At 36.7% G+C, this 22,328-nt stretch overlaps 1 protein-coding gene across 6 annotated transcripts in view; it reads left to right on the top strand.

Annotated features, from left to right (window-relative positions):
- CCDC150 (coiled-coil domain containing 150) overlaps positions 1–22,328 on the top strand; it is a 77,557-nt gene that overhangs the window by 20,799 nt on the left and 34,430 nt on the right. For 4 of the 6 annotated variants that reach the window (XM_025894281.2, XM_073880884.1, XM_025894265.2 and 1 more), the window contains 5 exons: positions 1,225–1,317; positions 5,145–5,252; positions 10,341–10,465; positions 10,728–10,905; positions 11,439–11,507. In XM_025894281.2, coding sequence (XP_025750066.1) covers positions 1,225–1,317; positions 5,145–5,252; positions 10,341–10,465; positions 10,728–10,905; positions 11,439–11,507 — 573 coding nt within the window. Of the gene's footprint in view, positions 1–1,224; positions 1,318–5,144; positions 5,253–10,340; positions 10,466–10,727; positions 10,910–11,438; positions 11,508–22,328 lie in introns of all 6 variants that reach the window. The other 2 variants (XM_025894288.2, XM_073880882.1) reach the window with 2 other exon arrangements.

Below are 22,328 nucleotides of genomic sequence, written 5' to 3'. Positions count from 1 at the left end.
CCTCACTCGTGTTGGTTTACAATTGTTCTTATTCTCCTGGAGCCTTTATTAGGAAAAAGTTGCAGTGTAAATGAGTTGCATATTCAGACCTGTTGTCAACTGGGTATTAGGAAATCATTTCAGGCAGGTTATTGTGGTTTGAAAAAAAGATGAATTAGCAAAAATTATGAGACTAATTTGCATTTTATCCTTATTGCAAAATAATTGTTATAAAAAAGTTTTTATGAAATATAAGAAATAACTACTTTTTGGTAGTGATGGTTGCACAACAATGTGAATATACTTAGTGCCACTGAACTTAACACTTAAATATTCTTAAGTGAACTGTACGCATAGAAATGATTAAAATGGGAAATTTTATGTTTATATTTTACCACAATAAAAAATGAAAAAAAGAACTATTACCACATTTATATCTTAATACATTTCTAAATCAACCTTAATGTGTAGATCCTTTTTGGAATAATTTTTCTGGGTTCTTTCTAATCCTGTAGTAGGTGATGTTTACTTTAAGCCTTGAGATGCTTCTCCTGGAAAAATAAAAGTCCTCTCTCCATAGGGAGAGGACTTGCACTTTGCCCTTCCCCATTTCAGTAACTACCTGTTAGGGAAAACCTAACCCACAACTCACATCCCTGTCACCTGTTTGTTTGTTTGTTTTTAGAGCAAAGGTGTTTTCTTTTGCTTCACACCCAGGTATTCCTTGATGAAAACATCTTCACGTACTTAGGGCTTTAAAAGATCTTTGAATGTGTTTCTTTGAAATCACAAAAAATCTTAACTGCTTAGGGAAAATAATGTGTATATAATATAAACTGACAACTATTCATCTTAGCAGAACTTTCTTGACTTGAGGATGCTAGTTAAATATTTACATTATGGTTTTAGGCAAATTCTTTCCAGTTTGAAACAGTTTTTATAATTTATTTAAAAAGAGAAGTTTGAGAGTTGAAGATACCAAGATTTTTAAAAATTCTTTACAAGACACTATATATATCATTAGTACTAGAGCACTGGGTGTTATACACAACTAATGAATCTTTGAACACAACATCAAAATCTAATTATGTACTATATGTTGGCTAATTGAACATAAGACAAAAAAAAGAAAAAAAAAAACTTGAACTCCTAGTAGCCAAAATACAGAACAGGTATTTTGATAGAGATATTCATAATAGCTCTTACATGTAAGAAAGGAGAGAACTTATGTTTTTGCTCTTATAGAATGTACAGAGGTCTTTCAACAAGGAACACGAAGAAAATGCCTATTTGAGGTCTGAAATAGTATCCCTTCATGAAACATCAGAAAAAGCACAGGTAAGATCTTATCATTTCTATCGTTTTTAGATGTTACTTTATTTTGTTTAATTAAGGAACCAAGAACAAATTAATCCTGATTATATTAATTCATACTATCATGATAGGTATAATTGGCATATAACATTATATTTCAGGTGTACGACATAATGATTCAACATTTGTATACATTGCAAAATAATCACAATAATTCTAGTTAACGTCCATCACTATATATAGTTAAAAATTTTTTTTCTTGTGACGAGTACTTTTTAGATTCACTCTCTTAACAACTTTCAAATATGCAATACAATGTTATTAACTATAGTCATCATGCTGCACAGTATATCCCCATGACTCAATTATTTTCTAATGAGAAGTTTATACCTTTTGACCCCTCTTACCACTTTCTCCCATCCCTTATACCTCCTTCCTCTGGCACCCACCTGTGTGAACTTGGTATTTTGTTTTTCATTTTTTTTAAAGATTCCACATATAAGTGAGATTATATGGTATTTTCTTCCTCTGGTTGACATATTTCATTTAGTATACATTCAAGGTCCATCCGTGTTGTTGCAAATGGCAAGAGTAAATTCTTTTTTGTGGCTGAATAATATCTGTACCTATCTATATACACACATACCACATTTTCTTTATCCATTCATCTATCAATGGACACTTAGGTTATTTCCATATCTTGTCTATTGTAAATAATGCTGCAGTTAATGTAGGGTTGCTGATATCTTTTTGAGTTAGTATTTTTGTTTTCTTCAGATAAATACCCTGAAGTGGAATTGCTGGGTCATATGGTGGTTCTAGTTTTAAGTTTTCGAGAAACCTCTGTACTGTTTTCCACGGTGGCTGTATCAATTTACATTCCCTTCCACAGTGCCCAAGGATTCCTTTTTCTCCACATTCTCTCCAGTACTTGTTATTTCTTGTCTTTTTGGTAATAACCATTCTCATGTGAGGTGATACCTCATTCTCTTGTGAGGTGATATCTCATTGTGGTTTTGATTTGCATTTCCCTGATCATTAGTGATGTTGAACATCTTTTCATGTACCTGTTGGCCATCTGTATGTCTTCTTTGAAAAATGTCTGTTCAGATCTTTGGCCCATTTTTTAATCAGGTTTTTTTAAGCTACTGAGTTTTATAAGTTCTTTATATATTTTGGATATTAATCCCTTATTATATATATGATATTGATGTATGATTGCCAATATTTTCTCCCATTCAGTAGGTTGCCTTCTCATTTTGTTGATGGTTTCCTTTGCTGTGCAGAAGCACAGCATTTTTAGTTTGATATAGTTCCACTTGTTTATTTTTGCTTTTGGTATGAGACCAAGAAAATTACCTATGTTTTCTTCTAGAAATTTTACGCTTTCGGGTCTTATGTTCAAGTCTTTGATCCATTTTGAATTAATTTTTATGTATGGTACAAGGTTGTGGTCTAGTTTCATTCTTTTGCATGTGCCTGTCCAGTTTTTCCAACACCATTTATTGAAGAAATTGTCCTTTCCCCATCACAAAAGCACAGGTAAATCTTTCCATTTTTGTGTTTACATGTTGCATAATTTTGTTCAATTAAAAAACCAAGAACAAAGATTGATTCTAATTGTATAAATTCATACCATTGCCATCATCCACATTTTTTTCTTAAAATCTATTTCATCTATGAACCATTATCACATAAACTACACTTCCCATTTCACCAAATCTCCTATGACACATAAGTATATGAGATACACTGCTAAATCATGCACTAATTTACATTTTGTCTTTGTTTGCTTTATAATTTACTCATTAAATATATAACTTTCATCTACACCTATGAACTAAGCAGTTCAGTGCCACTGGCTATGCTTACACTTTCTTTGTATCTTTTATAACAAACAGCACAGTAGGAACATAATAAATGCTTGCCGGATTTTAGAGTTATGTGTAACTGTTTTCTGTGGGATGGTGGTTGCCAAATTTAGCTGATGTGTGTGTGTGTGTGTGTGTGTGTGTGTGTGCGCGCGCGCGCGCGCGCGCACATGCAGGCAAAGAAGTTAATTCTCATAGGGTCAGTGAAATGGTATTAATCACTTAAAAAACTTTTTGTTAGTACAATTTGATTACTTCAGTGTTGGGATCATAATGTTGCTATACTCTCTTTATGATAAAATAGAAAATAAATGTGTTATTTTATAAAATAATGAAAATAACTACTCTTGCTCTGGTAGTAGTAATTAACATTTACCAAACCCATTCTATGTTCCAGGCATAATTATAAGCACCTTATGTTACTAACAAATTGTAATGCTTGTAATAGCAGTACTATAGAAACTTATTATTCTCATTTTATTTTATTTTTTTTTTAAAGATTTTATTTATTTATTTGAGAGAGAGAGAATGAGAGATAGAGAGCACAAGAGGGAAGAGGGTCAGAGGGAGAAGCAGACTCCCCGCTGAGCAGGGAGCCTGATGCGGGACTCGATCCTGGGACTCCAGGATCATGACCTGAGCCGAAGGCAGTCGCTTAACCAACTGAGCCACCCAGGCGCCCTTATTATTCTCATTTTAATGATAAGGAAGTTGATATACAAAGAAGTTCAATAACATAGGTAATAAATGGCAGAGTTAGAATTTGAGCTTAGGCCTTCTGGCTCCAAAGAAAATTATTCTTTTCAAGGATCAGGAGTTCATCTCTGTCTTACCTCTAGGTATTCCTTGGTGAATAGTTTGTACATCTGGTTATAATTTTAAAATGCCCTGAACGTGTTCCTTACTTCTTTACTATACTACCACTTATGCTTCCCAGATAGTTTTTCATTTCTTTACTTTCTTGTTACCATTTTTTGAGTGTTTTTTTAAATTGATCCTATAGAGTTATTTGTCCCCATCCTTGAAGAACTTGTTCATTAAAAGATAAGATCTGGGGCACCTGGGTGGCTCAGTCATTAAGCGTCTGCCTTTGGCTTGGGTCATGATCCCAGGGTCCTGGGATCGAGCCCTGCCATCGGGCTCCCTGCTCAGTGGGGAGCCTGTTTCTCCCTCTCCCACTCCACTGCTTGTGCTCTCTCTCTCTCGCTATCTCTCTCTGTCAAATAAATAAATAAAATCTTTTAAAAAATAATAACAAAAGATAAGGTCCTTGGGGTGCCTGGGTGGCTCATTCTGTTGAGCATCTGACTCTTGATCTTAGCTCAGGTCTTGATCTCAGGGTCATGAGTTCAAGCCCTCTATTGGGCTTAAACTTAAAAAAAAAAAAATCCTTGGCAAATACACTTTGCTAAAACAACTGATGAATGAATGTTTTCTTCAGGAATAAAAATTTCAAATATCAAAAAGACAACAGAATTATCTGATAAATTTGTTGCACAAAAGATTTTTAATTTTGGATGATCTGTCTTGTGAAAAGGTACAATTATCTATATTTTGCTCTTATGGATACTGTAATTGGTGGTGAAAGAGCTTAGACAGTTTGTATTATTAGCTAAACAATTCTGAATGCTCATCTAATTTTGGGAATGAATTTCTGTAATCTTGGCTAGGCATCTACATTGTAAAGTCCATTCTGTAGATATCTTGCTCTGTCTCACCAGTGTTCAAAATTGTGAACAGGAGATCAGTAAACCGTTGAATGCTTCAGTTGCTCTACCAGATGAACGTTTTGATTTAGAATTATGTGGGGTATTGACTCCAAATATTTGAAAGTATTACCTAATGAAATATCAATTGGAGATAAGTTAAATAAATTAGATTCACATACAGAATGAAATACTATACCATCATTAAAAATATGTTAAGTAAAAATAATTATTTACTGGAGAGATCTATGACTTGCTGTACATATCGTCTTAGGTTTCGAATGACCAGCTGACTAGAAAGTGTTCAGAGCTGAACAGCATGCTTGAGACTGTTAGTATGGAAAATGCCAGAATTATTGCTGACCACCAAGCCATTCTGCAGGTATTCATTTAATACTAGTCAGTTTCTGATAGAATCACAAGAAAACTCCTTGGCTAAGAAACTAGGAAATGTGTATGACCAAGTGGCTAAATAAAATACTTTAACAGTTCCAAGAAATTTACTGAATTATTTTATTTTTTGATTAGTGGTTTTCAGTTTTCATCAGGGGGTCATTTAGCCTTATACTCAGTCCTAATGGTTTCTTCTCAAATACCATTACTTTAAGAAAAGTAATTACCTGTCCCAAATACCATTTCCTCAAACACCTGTGGTTTCCCATTTTGCTTATGCCATTCCCTCTACTGAGAATGGTCTTTATTTCATCTTCAGCTATTTGAAATTCTGTTTTTTCTTTAAGACTCAAATCAGGAAGCTTGCTCACTCAAACAAGAGGGAATGAGTTTTCTCTGTTAACTCCGACTCCTAGGACATTAAACAGACTCTCATAATAATAGCTGTCATTTTTTTGGGAGCATACTTAGTATATACCATGCATTATACTAATGATTTTACATATATTACCTCCTTTAATTCTTGCAGCCAGTATGTAAAGGAATATTTATTATCCTCATCTTATAAATAAGGAAAATGAGGTTTAGAGAAGTATATCAACTTGCCTGAAGTCACATACCTAGTAAGGGGTAGAGCTGGATTGAAACCAAGGTCTGACTGCAGAGTCAATGCTTTTAATTGTTACATTATGCTGCCTCTCTATTTTGCATTCCGTAGCAGTTTATATGCATGGCTCATTTCCTGGATAACATTGTGAGCTTCCTAGAACTGGAGGCATCATCTTATACATCTTTGCTATTTCCCATAGTGCTTATCACTGCATATAACAGATAATAAATATTTTTCATTAATTCAACAAGCACTTAGTGTTTACTCTGTGCAGGTATGATGCTAGGTCTAGATGGGATTATAGTGGTGAACAAGACAAAATCTCTACTTTCATGGACTTAACAGTTTAATAGAATAATGTGACATGTCTTCACACTTTCACAAACATTTTTTAACTTTGGAATGTTACACAAATGGGATTTTATTTTCCAAAGGTGTGAAGGTTTGCTTTGCAATCAAGTATTAAGATAAAAGTGTTTTAAAATATGTTTACAGAAGTAATTGTTAATTGTATACTTGCAAAAGGTTTATAAGTTGTAGGTAGAAGGGATGTGTCTAAAAATGTTATGTTTTGAGGGACACCTGGATGGCTCGTCGTTAAGCATCTGCCTTCAGCTCAGGTCATGATCCCAGGGTCCTGGGATCGAGCCCCACATCAGGCTCCCCGCTCAGTGGGAAGCCTGCTTCTCCCTCTCCCACTCCTGCTGCTTGTGTTCCCTCTCTCGCTGTGTCTCTGTCAAATAAAATCTTTAAAAAATAAAAAATAAAAATGTTATGTTTTGAGAAGTCCAAAATGGTGAGCCAGAGGAAATAAATTGTGCAAAACAATTACAGGCATATGTTGTTTTATTGTGCTTTGCAGACAATTGCATTTTTTACAACTTGAAGGTTTGTGGCAATCCTGCATCTAGTAGGTCTGTTGGTGCCATTTGTCAATAGCATTTGCTCATTTTGTGCCTCTTTGTCACATTATGGCACTTCTCATGGCATTTCAAACTTTTTCATTATTATTTTTCTTCTGGTGATCTGTGATCTTTGATATATTATTGTAATTGTTTTGAGGCACCACAAACCATGCCCATTTAAGATGGTAAACTTAAAAAATGTGTGTGTTCTGGCTGCTTTGACTGGCTCTTCCCCATACCTCTCCCTCTTCTTAGACCTCCTATTTCCTGAGACCCAACAATATTGAAATTAGGCCAGTTAATAACCCCTACAATGGTCTCTAAGTATTCACATGAAGTGTTTCACATCTCTTATTATAAATCAAAAACTAGAAATGATTAAGCTTAGTGACGAAGGCATGTCAAAAGCCAAGATAGGCCTCTTGCATCAAACATTTAGCCAAGTTGTGAAGGCAAAGGAAAAGCTGTTGAAGGAAATTAAAAATGCTACTCCAGTGAACACATGAATGATAAGAAAGTGAAACAGCCTTATTGCTGATATGGCGAAAGTTTTAGTGATCTGGATAGAAGATCAATCCATCTACAACATTCCCTTAGACTAAAGCCTAACTCAGAGCAAGAGCCTTACTCTCTTCAATTCCATGAAGGCTGAGAGAGGTGAGGAAGCTGCAGAGGAAGAGTTGGAAGCTAGCAGGGTAGTTCATGAGGTTTAAGGACAGAAGCGGTCTCCATAACATAAAAGTGCAAGGTGAAGCAAGTGCTGATGTAGAAGCTGCAGCAAGTTCTCCAGAAGATCTAGAAGATAATTAATGAAGGTGGCTACATTAAACAACAGATGCCATTGGAAGATGCCTTTAGGGTTTTCAGCGCTAGAGAGGAAGTCAATGCCTGGCTTCAAAACAGGCTTTTTGTTGTTGGTTTTTTTTCCTCCCACTCAATGTAAGGGAAACTTTATTGAAGCTACAGGCCATGGGGCTTGGGCAGGAGGCTGCCCTGTGGGCGAAGGAAAAGCTGATGGAAGGGCCTTAGTTGACCATCCTGTTGGGGCACAGGTTGTTGGTGTGGCTGCGCTTCTTGCAGCAACTGACAGCGCGGGGCTGCAGGCAAGCATAACATTTGGAGCAGGTAATCATGTCCCAGTTGTGACAGGGTGAGCTAGAGGACGGAAGGTTCGATGATGTGATGATGCAGCCCCACAGACAAAGCACCCACTACAGGGTGAACTCTTTCTGGATATTGTAGTCTCAGAGAGTGCAGCCATCCTCTAGCTGTTTGCCTGCAAAAATCAGATACTGCCAATTGGGGGATGCCCTCCTTGTCTTGGATTTTGGCTTTGACTTTTTTTTTTTTTTTTTTAGAGAGAGCAGGGAAAGGAGAGAGGGAGAGAGAATTTTTTTTTTTTTAAGATTTTATTAGAGAGTGAGTGAGTGAGAGAGAGCAGAAACGAGGGGAGGGGCAGAAGAAGAGGGAGAAGCAGACTCCCTGCTGAGCAGGGAGCCCGAAGTGGGGTGTCATCCTGGGACTCCAGGATCATGACCTGAGCTAAAGGCAGATACTTAACCGACTGAGCCACCCAGGCATCCCAGAGAGAGAGAGATTCTTAAGCAGGCTCCACACTCAGTGCAGAGCCCTGACACGGGTCCTCAATCTCACGACCCTGAGATCATGACTTGAGTTGAAATCAGGAACCAGACACTTAACCAACTGAGCCACCAAGGCACCTCTTGGCGTTGACATTCTAAATGGTGTCACTGGGCACAATCTGCAGGGTCAGAGTGGGGGTCAGAGTCTTCACAAAAATCTGCATCTGTGCATCTGCTGCTTGGCCAACTCGTTGAAGAGAAAGAGCGAAGCTGGCCCTTTGTTTGTGGCTAACACAGCTGGTGACTTTAAGTCGAAGCCAGTGTTCCTTGACCATTCCGAAAATCCTAAGACCCTTAAGAATTGTGCTAAATCTACTCTGCCTATGCTCTATAAATGGAACAACAAAGCCTGGATGACAGCACATCTGGTTACAACATGATTTACTGAAAATTTTAAGCCCCCTGCTGAGACCTAATCCTCAGAAAAAAGATTCGTTTCAAAATATTACTACTCATTGACAATGTACTTGGTCACCCAAGAGTTCTGATAGAGATGGACAAAATTAATGTTTTCATGCCTGCTAACGCAACATCTATTCTTCAGTCCATGAACCAAGGAGTAATTTCAATTTTCTAGTCTTATTGTTTAAGAAATCTATTTCACAAAGCTATAGCTGCCATAAATAGGAACATTCGTGATTCATGATAAGAGGCCAAAACATCAACACTCACAGGAATTTTGAAGAAATGGATTTCAACCCTCACTGATGCCTTTGAGGGCTTCAAGACTTCAGTGGAGGAAGTACCTGCTGATATAGTGGAAATAGTAAGAGAACTAGAAATAGAAGAGCTTGAAGATGTGACTGAATTGGTACAATCTCATGATAAAACCTGAATGAATGATGAGCAAAGAAAGTGGTTTCTTAACCTACTCCAGGTGAAGATGCTGTGATTGTTGAAATGACAACAGAGCATTTAGAATATTATATAAGCTTAGTCAATAAAGCAGCAGCAGGGTTTGAGAGGATTGACTCCCATTTTGAAGGAAGTTCTCCTGTGGATAAAATGCTTTCCAAACAGCATCACATGCTATAGAGAAATCGCTCATGAAAGGGAGAGTCAATCAATGTGGCAAACTTCACTGTTGTCTTGTTTTAAGAAACTGCCACAACTACCCTAACCTTCAGCGGCCACCACCCTGATAAGTCAGCAGCCATCAACACCAAGGCAAGACCCTCCACCAGCAAAAAGATTATGACTCACTGAGAGTTCAGATGATGGTTAGCATTTTTATGAAAAAAGTATTTTTAAATTATGTACATTGTTTAAGACATAATGCTACTACACAGCTAATAGACTATGACTTGTATATGCAATGGGAAACAAAAAATTAGACTAGCTTTATTGTACTATTCACTTTATTGTGGTGGTCTGGAAGTGAACCCACAATATCTCCTAGGTATTGCCATATAGTTCTTCTTCTGTAACAGTATCTGAGTGCAATTTCAAATATTTTCAAAAGAATTCATACCAAATTATTAACATGATTGTCCCTGGAAAGTGGGATTATTTTAAGGAGGGGGAGTATAAGTGAAGAGATCTTTTCACTTTATACGTATTGATGTTTTTTAAAAATAAAATATGTATCATATTGAAATTTCAAAGTACCAAAATATTCCTAGTAGAATTTTATATCTAAAAATATGTTCATGTTAAGAGTTTTATAAATTTCGCAACAGGCTGGGTAAATAATGCATCTTCACTGTTGGCTGGTAGAGCTGTAAAATGATAGAATTGTGGTCAGGTCAGAGTGGGGACAAAGAGAAAGCTGAACATTAAATTCTTTAAAAAGAGGTTTTATTTATATAAAATTTTTTCTTTCATTAGCTAATTCAGTATATTTGATCAGTTATTTTCATTGGTACCCTATTAAATGACTTTCTGGCATCTCAGCTTTTAATATTACTTCCAAAACTCAGGTAGAGCAGAAAATGATGACACAGACATTTCAAGAACAGAACTTACTCCTGGATGCAGCCCATGCCAGTATCGCTACTGAGCTACAGACTGTTCAGAATGAGAAAATCCAACTCCAAGCACATCTGTAAGTAAATTATAGGCAACTTCTGTATCTTTTGTTCTTGCATTTGTATTTCTTATCTTTAATGGAAACGTTTAATTCTGCTTTTCTTGGGCCAGACACAAAGATAAAGACTTTGCCCCCAAGGAACTAGTCTTGTTAGAACATTTTGGTAACTGCTCTTGGCCAATATGTTCTTGGAGAACATGAACTTTAGTTCATGTTTTAGTTAGAGAGTTAAAGAACTCTCGTTTAACGCTCACATCTCCTCCTTGTCTTCTTCCAGGGACCGTGTAATCCTTGAGCATAATCAGTGTATCCAGAAAGCACAGGATGCCGAGAAGAGGACAGCCTTGCAGAAAGAGCTGCTAGAAACAACTATTGCAAGATTGCGAGGTGAATTGGAAACATCAATCCAAGAGAAGAAGTCTCTGCTAGAGGAGAAAGAAAGATTTCAGGGAGAGGTAGGTAGAAGCAGATTTATGTTACCTCCTGGTTGTGGCGGTGATCTTGCTTTAAAACTATTTTAAGTGCAAAAGATAAGAAATACAGCCCAGATGCAGTTTGTCTGAGTTTCCCATTAAAGAAATCTTTAGGTGGCTAATCTCTGTCTTTTAGCATGTGAAGTAGACTGTGCCAAACAGGGTACCCTTCTATAGCATTAACTAATAGCTCACACATCCTCATGATAGCTAAGGGGTCAGATTATAAAAAGCTGATTTCCCCTGAAGGCATGGGACAATGGAGGTTAAGGGGGAACAGCTCTGTCTTCCTCTTTAGGAAGGAAGCAGCAGTCTGACATGCAGACGTGTCTTTCTAATTTCAGGGCTATTTGTGAAGTCTGCTCTGCCTCAAAGACTGCCTGAGTGGCCCCTTTTCTGAGAGGATGTGCTATCTCTGCAGTGTAGGTATTAACTAACATGCAGGGTGTGTCTGCTACTGTAGAGCCTGCCAGCTGCTTTAAAATGGACCCATTTCTTTTCCCCTCCTTGGGCAGGTTAATAAAACAGAGAAAGAAATAGCGCAAGAAAAATGCAATTTGGAAAAGGATTTAGCTAAAAACAAGGTATTCCACATTTTCTTTGTTGATATTTCACTGTATTTCCTTCTGTATTTCTGCCTCCGGTATCAGCTTATCTTACTGAGGAGATGGGTTATTTTGTCGAATACCAGGCTGTGGGAGGATAAAGGAGCCATTGAGGTGGGTGCAACACCGAGCACTCCAGTCACGGCAGCACGGGGCTGCTTCTGGGCAGCGTTCTCTTGTTGAGCATCTGGTGTGGGCCAGAGTCATGACTGGCTCTGGCCCTAGTGTTCACTGAGTATTTTAGCCAGGAAGTCCCTTGAGAGTGAGCTGATGGCCCTGTGGGAGGCAAAGAGATCATTGCTGACAATGCTGTTTTGTTTTGTTTTAAAGACTTCCTAAGTACCTGTTAGCATCTGTCACTTCATCTGCAATATACTCTTTTCTGGGTTCTAAAAAGGTAGAATGGCCAGAGACACAAATACAATTCTTTTTTTTTATTTAAAGATTTATTTATTTATTTGAGAGAGAGAGAGAGAGAGAGAGAGAGTACATGAGAGGGGGGAGGGTTAGAGGGAGAAGCAGGCTCCTCGCTGAGCAGGGAACCCGATGTGGGACTTGATCCCGGGACTCCAGGATCATGACCTGAGCCGAAGGCAGTCGTTTAACCAACTGAGCCACCCAAGCGCCCTTCACAAATACAATTCTTATTAAAATAAAACGAAAGCCAGTCTTTAAAACATTGCTGTTTGTGTTTCAAATTTTGAAGAGCGTAAAGATTATGTTATCTGGAATTATCTGGACTGTCAAGGAGAATTAGCCTACCCCAGACAGTAAATTCTGCAACACATGTCAATATAACAATCAATCCTTGATTGCTTCTTGGCCTCTGGCCCAATTAAATAGTATTCATATTACCATCACCATATTACCATGTATGTGTGAACTTGTAATTTAAGAATTGGAGAGAGAAGAAAAGATAAATTCTGAGCCCAAGCTCTAATACAGTTCACCACTCTGGCAGGCAATCTGTGGTTTAGTGACTAAACCCTAGTGATTTGAAAAATAGTCCAACCTAAGAATCTTTTTAAAAAGCTCACTTCCTATCATAAGGACTTACTGGTGTCAGTTTGTCCTCCACTATGCTTTTTAATATTTGGAAAATTGGTGGATACTATTCATGAATGCTTTTTGCTTAAAATGTAGGGAATGTTACATGGCTAAGGCAAATGCTGTATGTCTGATTAAAACAGTTTGCTTGTCTGATTTTATTTGTCTGAACGTAGGCTAAGTGTAAGTTGATGGGGCTGAAAGATACTGGCTCATTAGAGAGGTTCTATTAGGCCAAATGATAATGCTTATACAGAGTCCCATTTTTTTCTTAGGTCTAATTTGATATTTTTCAAATGTGTATTCATTGTAAAGCTATGTTTTTCTGAAGTCAGGCTTATTAAGTTATAATATACATAGTGAAATACACCCTTTTTTTACTGTACAGTTCTGTGAGTTTTGACCAACACAATTATGTAACCACCACCACAATCAAAATACAGAACACTTCTTTCACCTCAGGAAGGTCCCTTGTGCCTCTTTATCATTAACCTCTTCCTCTGCCTCCATCCCTTGGCAACCACTGACCTGTTCTTCTGTTCCTATAGTTACGTCTTTACCAGAATATCCCAGAAATGGAATCATACAACATGCAACATTTTAAGTCTGGCTTCTTTTATTTAGCATAAGGCATTTGAAGTTCATCCAAGTTCTTGTTGTGTGTATCAGTTGTTTATGTTCCATTATATGGATATATCACAATTTCTTTACCTATTTGCCACTTGAAGGACATTTGAGTTGGTAAATTTTGGCAATTATGAATAAAGCCTATATAAATATTCACATATGAACGTGTATTTTTATTTCTCTTGGCTAATTATCAGGAGTTGGAATTCTAGATCCTATGGGAAATAAATATTTGACATAGTAAACTATTCAGCAGCTGTTTTCCAAAGAATCTTGCCTTCCATCAATAGTATAAAAGAGCTCCACTTTCTCTGCATTCTCACCAGTGCTTGGTATTGTAGGTCCTTTTGGTCTTAGCCATTCTAACTGGTGTATACTGGCATATCATTGTGGCTATAATTTGCATTTCTCTAGTGATTAATAATATTGAGCATCTTTTCATCTGTTTATTGGTTATCCACAAGTTTAAGTATCTCTTCAAATATTTTAACCATTTTAATTCAGTTTTCTTATTATTGATTTTTCAGAGATTTTAAAATAGTCTCGTGTTGATTCTTACATAAAAAATTCATACTTTTTGTATATGTGCAAATCTTCTAAGTGCTTAACATATTTTTTCTTCCATTTTATGCCTTGTTTTTAATGCTCTTTCAAAGAGCAGAAGTTTCACATTTTGATGAAATCCAACTTGTCAGTTTTTTAACTTTTGGATCATACCCTTTGTGTCATATCTGAGAAATTTTTGCCCAGCCTAAAATCACAAAGATTTTCCTTTTAGTTCTCTAGAACTTTTATAGTTTTAGGTCTTACATGGATCAATGATCCATTTTTAGTTAATTTTCATATATCATGCAAGGTTCATTTTATTTTTAGATGGATTGTCTGATCTAGTACCTCTTATTATTGAGATATAATTAATATACTGTCAATTCACCTTCTTAAAATATACAATTTAATGGTTTCTTAGTTTATTCACAAGTCTGTGCCAACATCACCACTATCTAATTCTAGAACCTTTTTATCACCAAGAAGAAACCTGATACCCATTAACAGTCATTCCCCATTCTGTTCTGCCCCCAGCCCCTGGCAACCACTGTTCTACTTTCTATCTCCATGGATGTGTCTATTCCCACATTTCATATAAATAGAATAAAACAGTATGTGGCCTTTTGTCTCTGGCCTCTTTGCTAGGTTAATGTTTTCAAGGTTTATCCATACTGTAATGTATGTCAGTATCTCATTCCTTTTTATGGTTGAATAATATTATATTGTGTGACTGTACCACACTTCATTTAGCCATTCATCAGTTGATAGACATTCAGGTTGTTCCCACTATTTTGGCTGTTTAATAATGCTATGAACATTTGTATACATTTTTTTTGTATGTGAGCATATGTTTTTGATTCTGTAGGAGTAAAACTGGGTCATAGGATAACTCTTTTTCATTTTGAGAAACTACCAAAGTGTTTTTACAAAGTAGCTGTGCCATTTTGCAATCCCACCAGCAGTGTATGAGGATTCAAATATCTCCACATCTTCACCTACATCTGTTACTGTCTGCTTTTTAAAAAAATTAATATACTCATCCAAGTGGGTATGAAGTATCTCATTTTGTTTTTTCAATTAAGGTGAAATTCACATAATAGAAAATCAAACACTTTAAATTGAACAATTCAGTAGCATTTTGTATATTTACAAGTGTTGTATAACCACTAACTCTTCTAGTTCCAAAACCTTTTTATCACCCCAAAGGGAAACCCTGTTCCCATTAAGCAATCACTCCCTATTCCCTCCTTCCCCTGACTTCTGACAGCCACTAATCTGCATTCCATCTGTGTAGATTTACCTATTCTGGATATTTCATATAATCATACAATATGTGATCTTTTGTGTCTGGCTTCTTAGCATAACATTTTTGAGGTTCATCCATGTTGTTGTACATAGCAGAACTTCATTCCCTTTTACTCCTTTTACAGATGAGTAAGAATTCACTGTGTATGTGTCTTTGTATGTGGTATGTATATATATATACACGCACACCACAGTTTGTCTTGTTCATCTTTTCATCTATTGATAGACATTGCATTGTTTGCACCTTTCAGCTGTTGTGATTAGTGTTGCTATAAATGTGTGTGTTATATATGTATTTACTTGAGATACGTATGTAGGAGTGGAATTGCTGCGTCATATGTAATTTTGTTTAACTTTATGAGGAACCACCAGACTCTTGTCCACAGTACCAAACCTTTTTTTTTTTTTTTTAAGATTTTATTTATTTGACAGAGAGAGACACAGTGAGAGAGGGAACACAAGCAAGAGGACTAGGGGAGGGAGAAGCAGGCTTCCCTCAGAGCAGGAGCCTGATGCGGGGCTTGATCCCAGGACCCCGGGATCATGACCTGAGCTGAAAGCAGATGCTTAATGACTGAGCCACCCAGGCGCCCCACAGTGCCAGACCATTTTACCTTCCCACCAGCAATGTACATAGGTTCCAGTTTCTCTACATCCTCACCAACACTGTTGGTTTTTTTGATTTTTAATAATAGCCATCCTAGTAGATGTGAAAAGTGGTACCTTGTGATTTTGATTTGGATCTCCCTAAAGACTAATGTTGAGCGTCTTTTCATGTGCTTATTGGCCATTTGTATATCTTTTTTGAGAAATGTCTATTCAAATCTGTAGCCCATTGTAAACTGGTTTGTCTTTTAATTGTTGAGTTGTAAGAGTTCTTTATATATTCTAGATAGTAGACCCTTATCAGATACGTGATTTGCAGATATTTTTCTCCCATTCTGTGGGTTCTGTTTTTAAATTTTTAGATTTTTATTATGTTCAGTTTACCTTTTTTTTTTTTGTTGCTTATGCCTTAGATGTTACATCTAAGAAACTGTTGCCTAATCCAGGGCCACAAAAATTAACACTTTTTTATTCTAAGAATTTTATAGTTTTTTTTGAAGTTTTATTTATTTTTTTAAATTTTATTATGTTAATCACCATACATTACATCATTAGTTTTTGATGTAGTGTTCCATGATTTGTTGTTTGCATATAACACCGAGTGCTCCATTCAGTACGAACCCTCTTTAATACCCATCACCAGGCTAACCCATCCCCCCCAACCCCCTCCCCTCTAGAACCCTCAGTTTGTTTCTCAGAGTCCATAGTCTCTCATGTTTCGTCTCCCCCTCTGATTTCCCCCCATTCATTTTTCCCTTCCTGCTATATTCTTCTTTTTTTTTTTTTTTTAACATGTAATGTAATATTTGTTTCAGAGGTACAGGTCTGTGATTCAACAGTCTTACACAATTCACAGTGCTCACCATAGCACATACCCTCCCCAATATCTGTCACCCAGCACCCCTATCCCTCCCACCCCCACCACTCCAGCAACTCTCAGTTTGTTTCCTGAGATTAAGAATTCCTCATATTAGTGAGGTCATATGATACATGTCTTTCTCTGATTGACTTATATCGCTCAGCATAATACCCTCCAGTTCCATCCATGTCATTGCAAATGGCAAGATATCATTCCTTTTGATGGCTGCATAATATTCCATTGTGTGTGTGTGTGTGTGTGTGTGTGTGTGTGTGTGTACACACATACATACACCACATCTTCTTTATCCATTCATCTGTCAATGGACATCTTGGCTCTTTCCATAGTTTGGCTACTGTGGACATTGCTGCTGTAAACATCAGGGTGCTTATACCCTTTTGGATCACTACATTTGTATCTTTGGGGTAAATACTCAGTAGTGCAATTGCTGGGTCATATGGTAGCTCTATTTTCAACTTTTTGAGGAACCCCATACTTTTTTCCAGAGTGGCTGCACCAGCTTGCATTCCCACCAACAGTGTAGGAGGGTTCCCCTTTCTCCGCATCCCTGCCAACATCTGTCGTTTCCTGGCTTGTTAATTTTAGCCATTCTGACTGGTGTGAGGTGGTGTCTCATTAGGTTTTGATTTGGATTTCCATGATGCTGAGTGATGTTGAGCATTTTTCATGTGTCTGTTGGCCATTTGGATGTCTTCTTTGTTAAAATGTCTGTTCATGTCTTCTGCCCATTTCTTGATTGGATCATTTGTTCTTTGGGTGTTGAGTTTAGGAAGTTCTTTATAGATTTTGGATACTAGCCCTTTATCTGTATGTCATTTGCAAATATCTTCTCCCATTCTGTTGGTTGTCTTTTAGTTTTGTGGACTGTTTCTTTTGCTGTGCAAAAGCTTTTAACTTGATGAAGTCCCAATAATTCATTTTTGCCCTTGCTTCCCTTGCCTTTGGCGATGTTTCTAGGAAGAAGTTGCTGTGGCTGAGGCCAAAGAGGTTGCTGCCTGTGTTCTCCTTTAGGATTTTGATGGATTCCTGTCTCACATTTAGGTCTTTCAACCATTTTGAGTCTGTTTTTGTGTGTGGTGTAAGGAAATGGTCCAGTTTCTTTCTTCTGCATGTGGCTGTCCAATTTTCCCAACACCATTTGTTGAAAAGACTGTGTTTTTTCCATTAGACATTCTTTCCTGCTTTGTCAAAGATGAGTTGACCATAGAGTTGAGGGTCCATTTCTAGGCTCTCTATTCTGTTCCATTGATCTATGTGTCTGTGTTTGTGCCAGTACCATACTGTCTTGATGATTACAGCTTTGTAATAGAGCTTGAAGTCCGGAATTGGGATGCCACCGGCTTTGCTTTTCTTTTTCAACATTCCTCTGGCTATTCAGGGTCTTTTCTGGTTCCATACAAATTTTAGGATTATTTGTTCCATTTCTTTGAAAAAAGTGGATGGTATTTTGATAGGGATTGCACTGAATGTGTAGATTGCTCTAGGTAGTATTGACATCTTGACAATATTTGTTCTTCCAATCATGAGCATGGAACATTTTTCCATTGCTTTGTGTCTTCCTCAATTTCTTTCATGAGTATTCTATAGTTTCCTGTGTACAGATTCTTTGCCTCTTTGGTTAAATTTATTCCTAGGTATCTTATGGTTTGGGTGCAATTGTAAATGGGATTGACTCCTTAATTTCTCTTGTCTTGTTGTTGATGTATAGGAATGCCACTCATTTCTGTGCATTGATTTTTTATCCTGCCACTTTACTGAATTCCCGTATGAGTTCTAGCAGTTTTGGGGTGGAGTCTTTGGGTTTTCCACATAAAATATATCATCTGCAAAGAATGAGAGTTTGACTTCTTTGCCAATTCGGATGCCTTTTATTTCTTTTTGTTGTCTGTTTGCTGTGGCTAGGACTTCTAATACTATGTTGAATAGCAGTGGTGATAGTGGACATCCCTGCCGCGTTCCTGACCTTAGGGGGGAAGCTCTCAGTTTTCCCCATTGAGAATGATATTTGCTGTAGGTTTTTCATAGATGGCTTTTATGATATTGAGGTATGTACCGTCTATCGCCACATTCTGAAGAGTTTTGATCAAGAAAGGATGCTGTACTTTGTCAAATGCTTTTTCTGCATCTATTGAGAGGATCGTATGGTTCTTGTTCTTTCTTTTATTAATGTATTAAATCACATTGATTGATTTGCGGATGTTGAACCAACTTGCAGGCCAGGGATAAATCCCCCTTGGTCGTGGTGAATAATCCTTTTAATGTACTGTTGGATCCTACTGGCTAGTATTTTGGTGAGAATTTTTGCATCCATGTTCATCAAGGATATTGGTCTGTAATTCTCCTTTTTGATGGGGTCTTTGTCTGGTTTGGGGATCGGGGTAATGGTGGCCTCATAAAACAAGTTTGGAAGTTTTCCTTCCATTTCTATTTTTTGGAACGGTTTCAGAAGAATAGGTATTATTTCTTCTTTAAATGTTTGGCAGAATTCCCCTGGGAAGCCATCTGGCCCTGGGCTCTTGTTGGGAGATTTTTGATTACTGCTTCAATTTCCTTAGTGGTTATAGGTCTGTTCAGGTGCTCTATTTCTTCCTGGTTCAGTTTTGGTAGTTGATACATCTCTAGGAATGCACCCATTTCTTCCAGATTATCTAATTTGCTGGCATAGAGTTGCTCCTAATATGTTCTTGTAATTGTTTGTATTTCTTTGGTGTTGGTTGTGATCTCTCCTCTTTCATTCATGACTTTATTTATTTGGGTCCTTTCTCTTTTCTTTTTGATAAGTCTGGCCATGGGTTTATCAGTCTTGTTAATTCTTTCAAAGAACCAGTTCCTAGTTTCATTGATCTGTTCCACTGTTCTTTTGGTTTCTATTTCATTAATTTCTGCTCTGATCTTTATTATTTCTCTTCCCCTGCTGGGTTTAGGCTTTATTTGCTGTTCTTTCTCCAGCTCCTTTAGGTGTAGGATTAGGTTGTGTATTTGAGACCTTTCTCGTTTCTTGAGAAAGGCTTGTATTGCTATATACTTTCCTCTTAGGACTGCCTTTGCTACATCCCAAAGATTTTGAACAGTTGTGTTTTCATTTTCATTTGTTTTCATGAATTTTTTAAATTCTTCTTTAATTTCCTGGTTGAACCTTTCATTCTTTAGTAGGATGCTCTTTAGCTTCCATGTATTTGAGTTCTTTCTGACTTTCCTCTTGTGATTGAGTTCTAGTTTCAAAGCATTGAGGTCTGAAAATATTCAGGGAATGATTCGAATCTTTTGGTACGGGTTGAGACCTGATTTGTGACTTAGGATATGATCTGTTCTGGAGAATGTTCAATGGGCACCAGAGAAGAATGTGTATTCTGTTGCTTTGGGATGGAATGTTCTGAATATATCTGTGAAGTCCATTTGGTCCAATGTGTCATTTAAAGTCTTTATTTCCTTGTTGATCTTTTGCTTAGATGATCTGTCCATTTCTGCGAGGGGCTGTTAAAGTCCCCCACTATTATTGTATTGTTTTCTTTGTGTTTCTTTGCTTTTGTTATTAATTGCCTTATATAATTGGCTGTTCCCATGTTAGGGGCATAGATATTTACAATTGTTAGAGTGAGGGGGTGGAAAACCATTTACCATGCTAATGGACACCAAAAGAAAGCTGGGGTGGCAATCCTTATATCAGACAAGTTAGATTTTAAACCAAAGACTATAATAAGAGATGAGGAAGGACACTATATCATACTTAAAGGGTCTATCCAACAAGAATTTTATAGTTTTACATATTTAGGTCTTTGTTCCATTTTGAGTTAATTTTATATATGGGTTGAGGTAGAGGTTCAACTTGATTATTTTGTCTGTGGTTGTCCAGTTGTCCGATCACCATTTGTTGAAAGGCTGTTCATTCTTTTGAATAGTCTTGGCTCCCTTGTCAAAACCCAATTAACCATAGATGTATGGGTTTATTCTAGACTCTAAATTCTGTTCCACTGGTCTATATGTCTTTCCTATGCCAGAACCACACAGTCTTGATTACTGTAGCTTCATAGTTTTGAAATGAAGATGCAAGAGTCCTCCTACTTTGTCTTTTTTTTTTTCCAAGATTGTTCTGATAATTCTGGATGCTTATGTTTCTATATGAATCTTAGAGTCAGCTTTTCCATTTCTGCAAAAAAAAAAAGAAGCTGTAATTTGATAGAGTTTGCCTTGAATCTGTAGGTCAGTTAGGGGAGTTTTGCAATCATGACAATATCTTATATTTTTTCTATATAAGAATGTATCATCTTGGGGCGCCTGGGTGGCTCAGTTGTTAAGCGTCTGCCTTCAGCTCAGGTTATGATCCTAACGTCCTGGGATCGAGCCCCGCATTGGGCTCCCTGATCAGCGGGGAACCTGCTTCTCCCTCTCCAGCTCCCCCATTCTTGTGTTCCCTCTCTCTCTCTCTCCCTCAAATAAATAAATAAAATCTTTAAAAAAAAATAAAGAATGTATCATCTGAAAATAGAGATAGTTTTATTTCTTCCTTTCACGTTTTGCTGCCCTTTCTTTTTCTTGTGTAATTGCCTTGGCTAGAATCTCCAGTATAATGCTGGATATAGAATCCAATATAATAGAATGTTGAGAGCAGACAGACATCCTTGTCTTGTTCCTGATCTTAGGGGGAAAGCTTGCAGTCTGTCACTATTAAGTACGATATTAGCTCTGGCCTTTTTCTAAATGCCCTTTAACAGGATGAGAAGATTCCCTTCTATTCCTAATTTGGAGAGTTTTTATCATGAAAGTATGTTGGATTTTGTCAATTGCATTTTCTATGCTATCAAGATAATCTTGTAGATTTTGTCCTTTATTACTATGGTATATTACATTGTTTGATTTCAAATGTTGAACCAAGCTTTCATTTTGGGGATAAATTTTACTTGCTCATGAGTATAATCCTTTTTATATGTTGTTTCATTTGGCTTGCTAATATCTTGTTGAGGATTTATGAATTGTTATAAATAAGGGATATTTTTTATACTTTTCTTGTGATGTCTTTGGTTTTGGTATCAAGGTAATACTGGCCTCTTAAAATGATTTGGTAAGTAACTTTTGGGAAGAGTTTTTGAGGGATTACTGTTAATTCATCTTTAAATGTTTGTAGAATTCACCATAGTTCTAAGTTTTTCTTTGTGGGGAATTTTTTGTTTTATTTGTTTTTAATTTTTATTATTGATTCAATCTCTTTACTTATTAAAGATCTATTCACATTTTCTACTTTTTTTAAGTCAGTTTCAGTAGTTTTGGTGTTTTCCCATTTCACCTAGGCTTTCTAATTTATTGGCTTACGATTGTTCAGAGTAGCGCCTTTTCTTCACTTCTTTATGTTCAGTGTAATGTTCCTTCTTTCATTCCTAATTTTAGTAATTTGTGTCTTTTTTATTGTTGTTAATATAGCTAAAGGTTTGTCCATTTTGTTCATCTTGTCAAAGAACCAACTTTTGGTTTTAGTGATCATGTCTATTGTTTTTCTGTTCTGTCTTTTGTTTCTGCCCTAATCCTTATTATTTTCTTCCTTCTTGCTTGGGTTTAATTTGTTGTTTTTCTAGTTTCTTAGAGCAGGTTAGGTTGTTGGTTTATTTCTTCTGTTTTAACATAGGTGTCTACACCTATAAATTTCCCTCTAAGCACTGCTTTAGCTTCATACCATACATTTTTTTTTACGAGTTTGCAAGATTTACTTTAATCATTTTTTTCTCCTAGTCATTGTAGGTTTCTTTTTTCTTTTTTTAATTATTGTTACGTTAATCACCATACATTACATCATTAGT

Source organism: Callorhinus ursinus, unplaced genomic scaffold, assembly GCF_003265705.2.
Source record: "Callorhinus ursinus isolate GAN/ISIS: 27379988/994484 unplaced genomic scaffold, GSC_fseal_2.0 scaffold2, whole genome shotgun sequence".
Classification (NCBI taxonomy): Eukaryota; Metazoa; Chordata; class Mammalia; order Carnivora; family Otariidae; genus Callorhinus; species Callorhinus ursinus.
The sequence above is the reverse complement of the archived record's forward strand: the minus strand, read 5'-3'. Positions and strand labels throughout refer to the sequence as shown.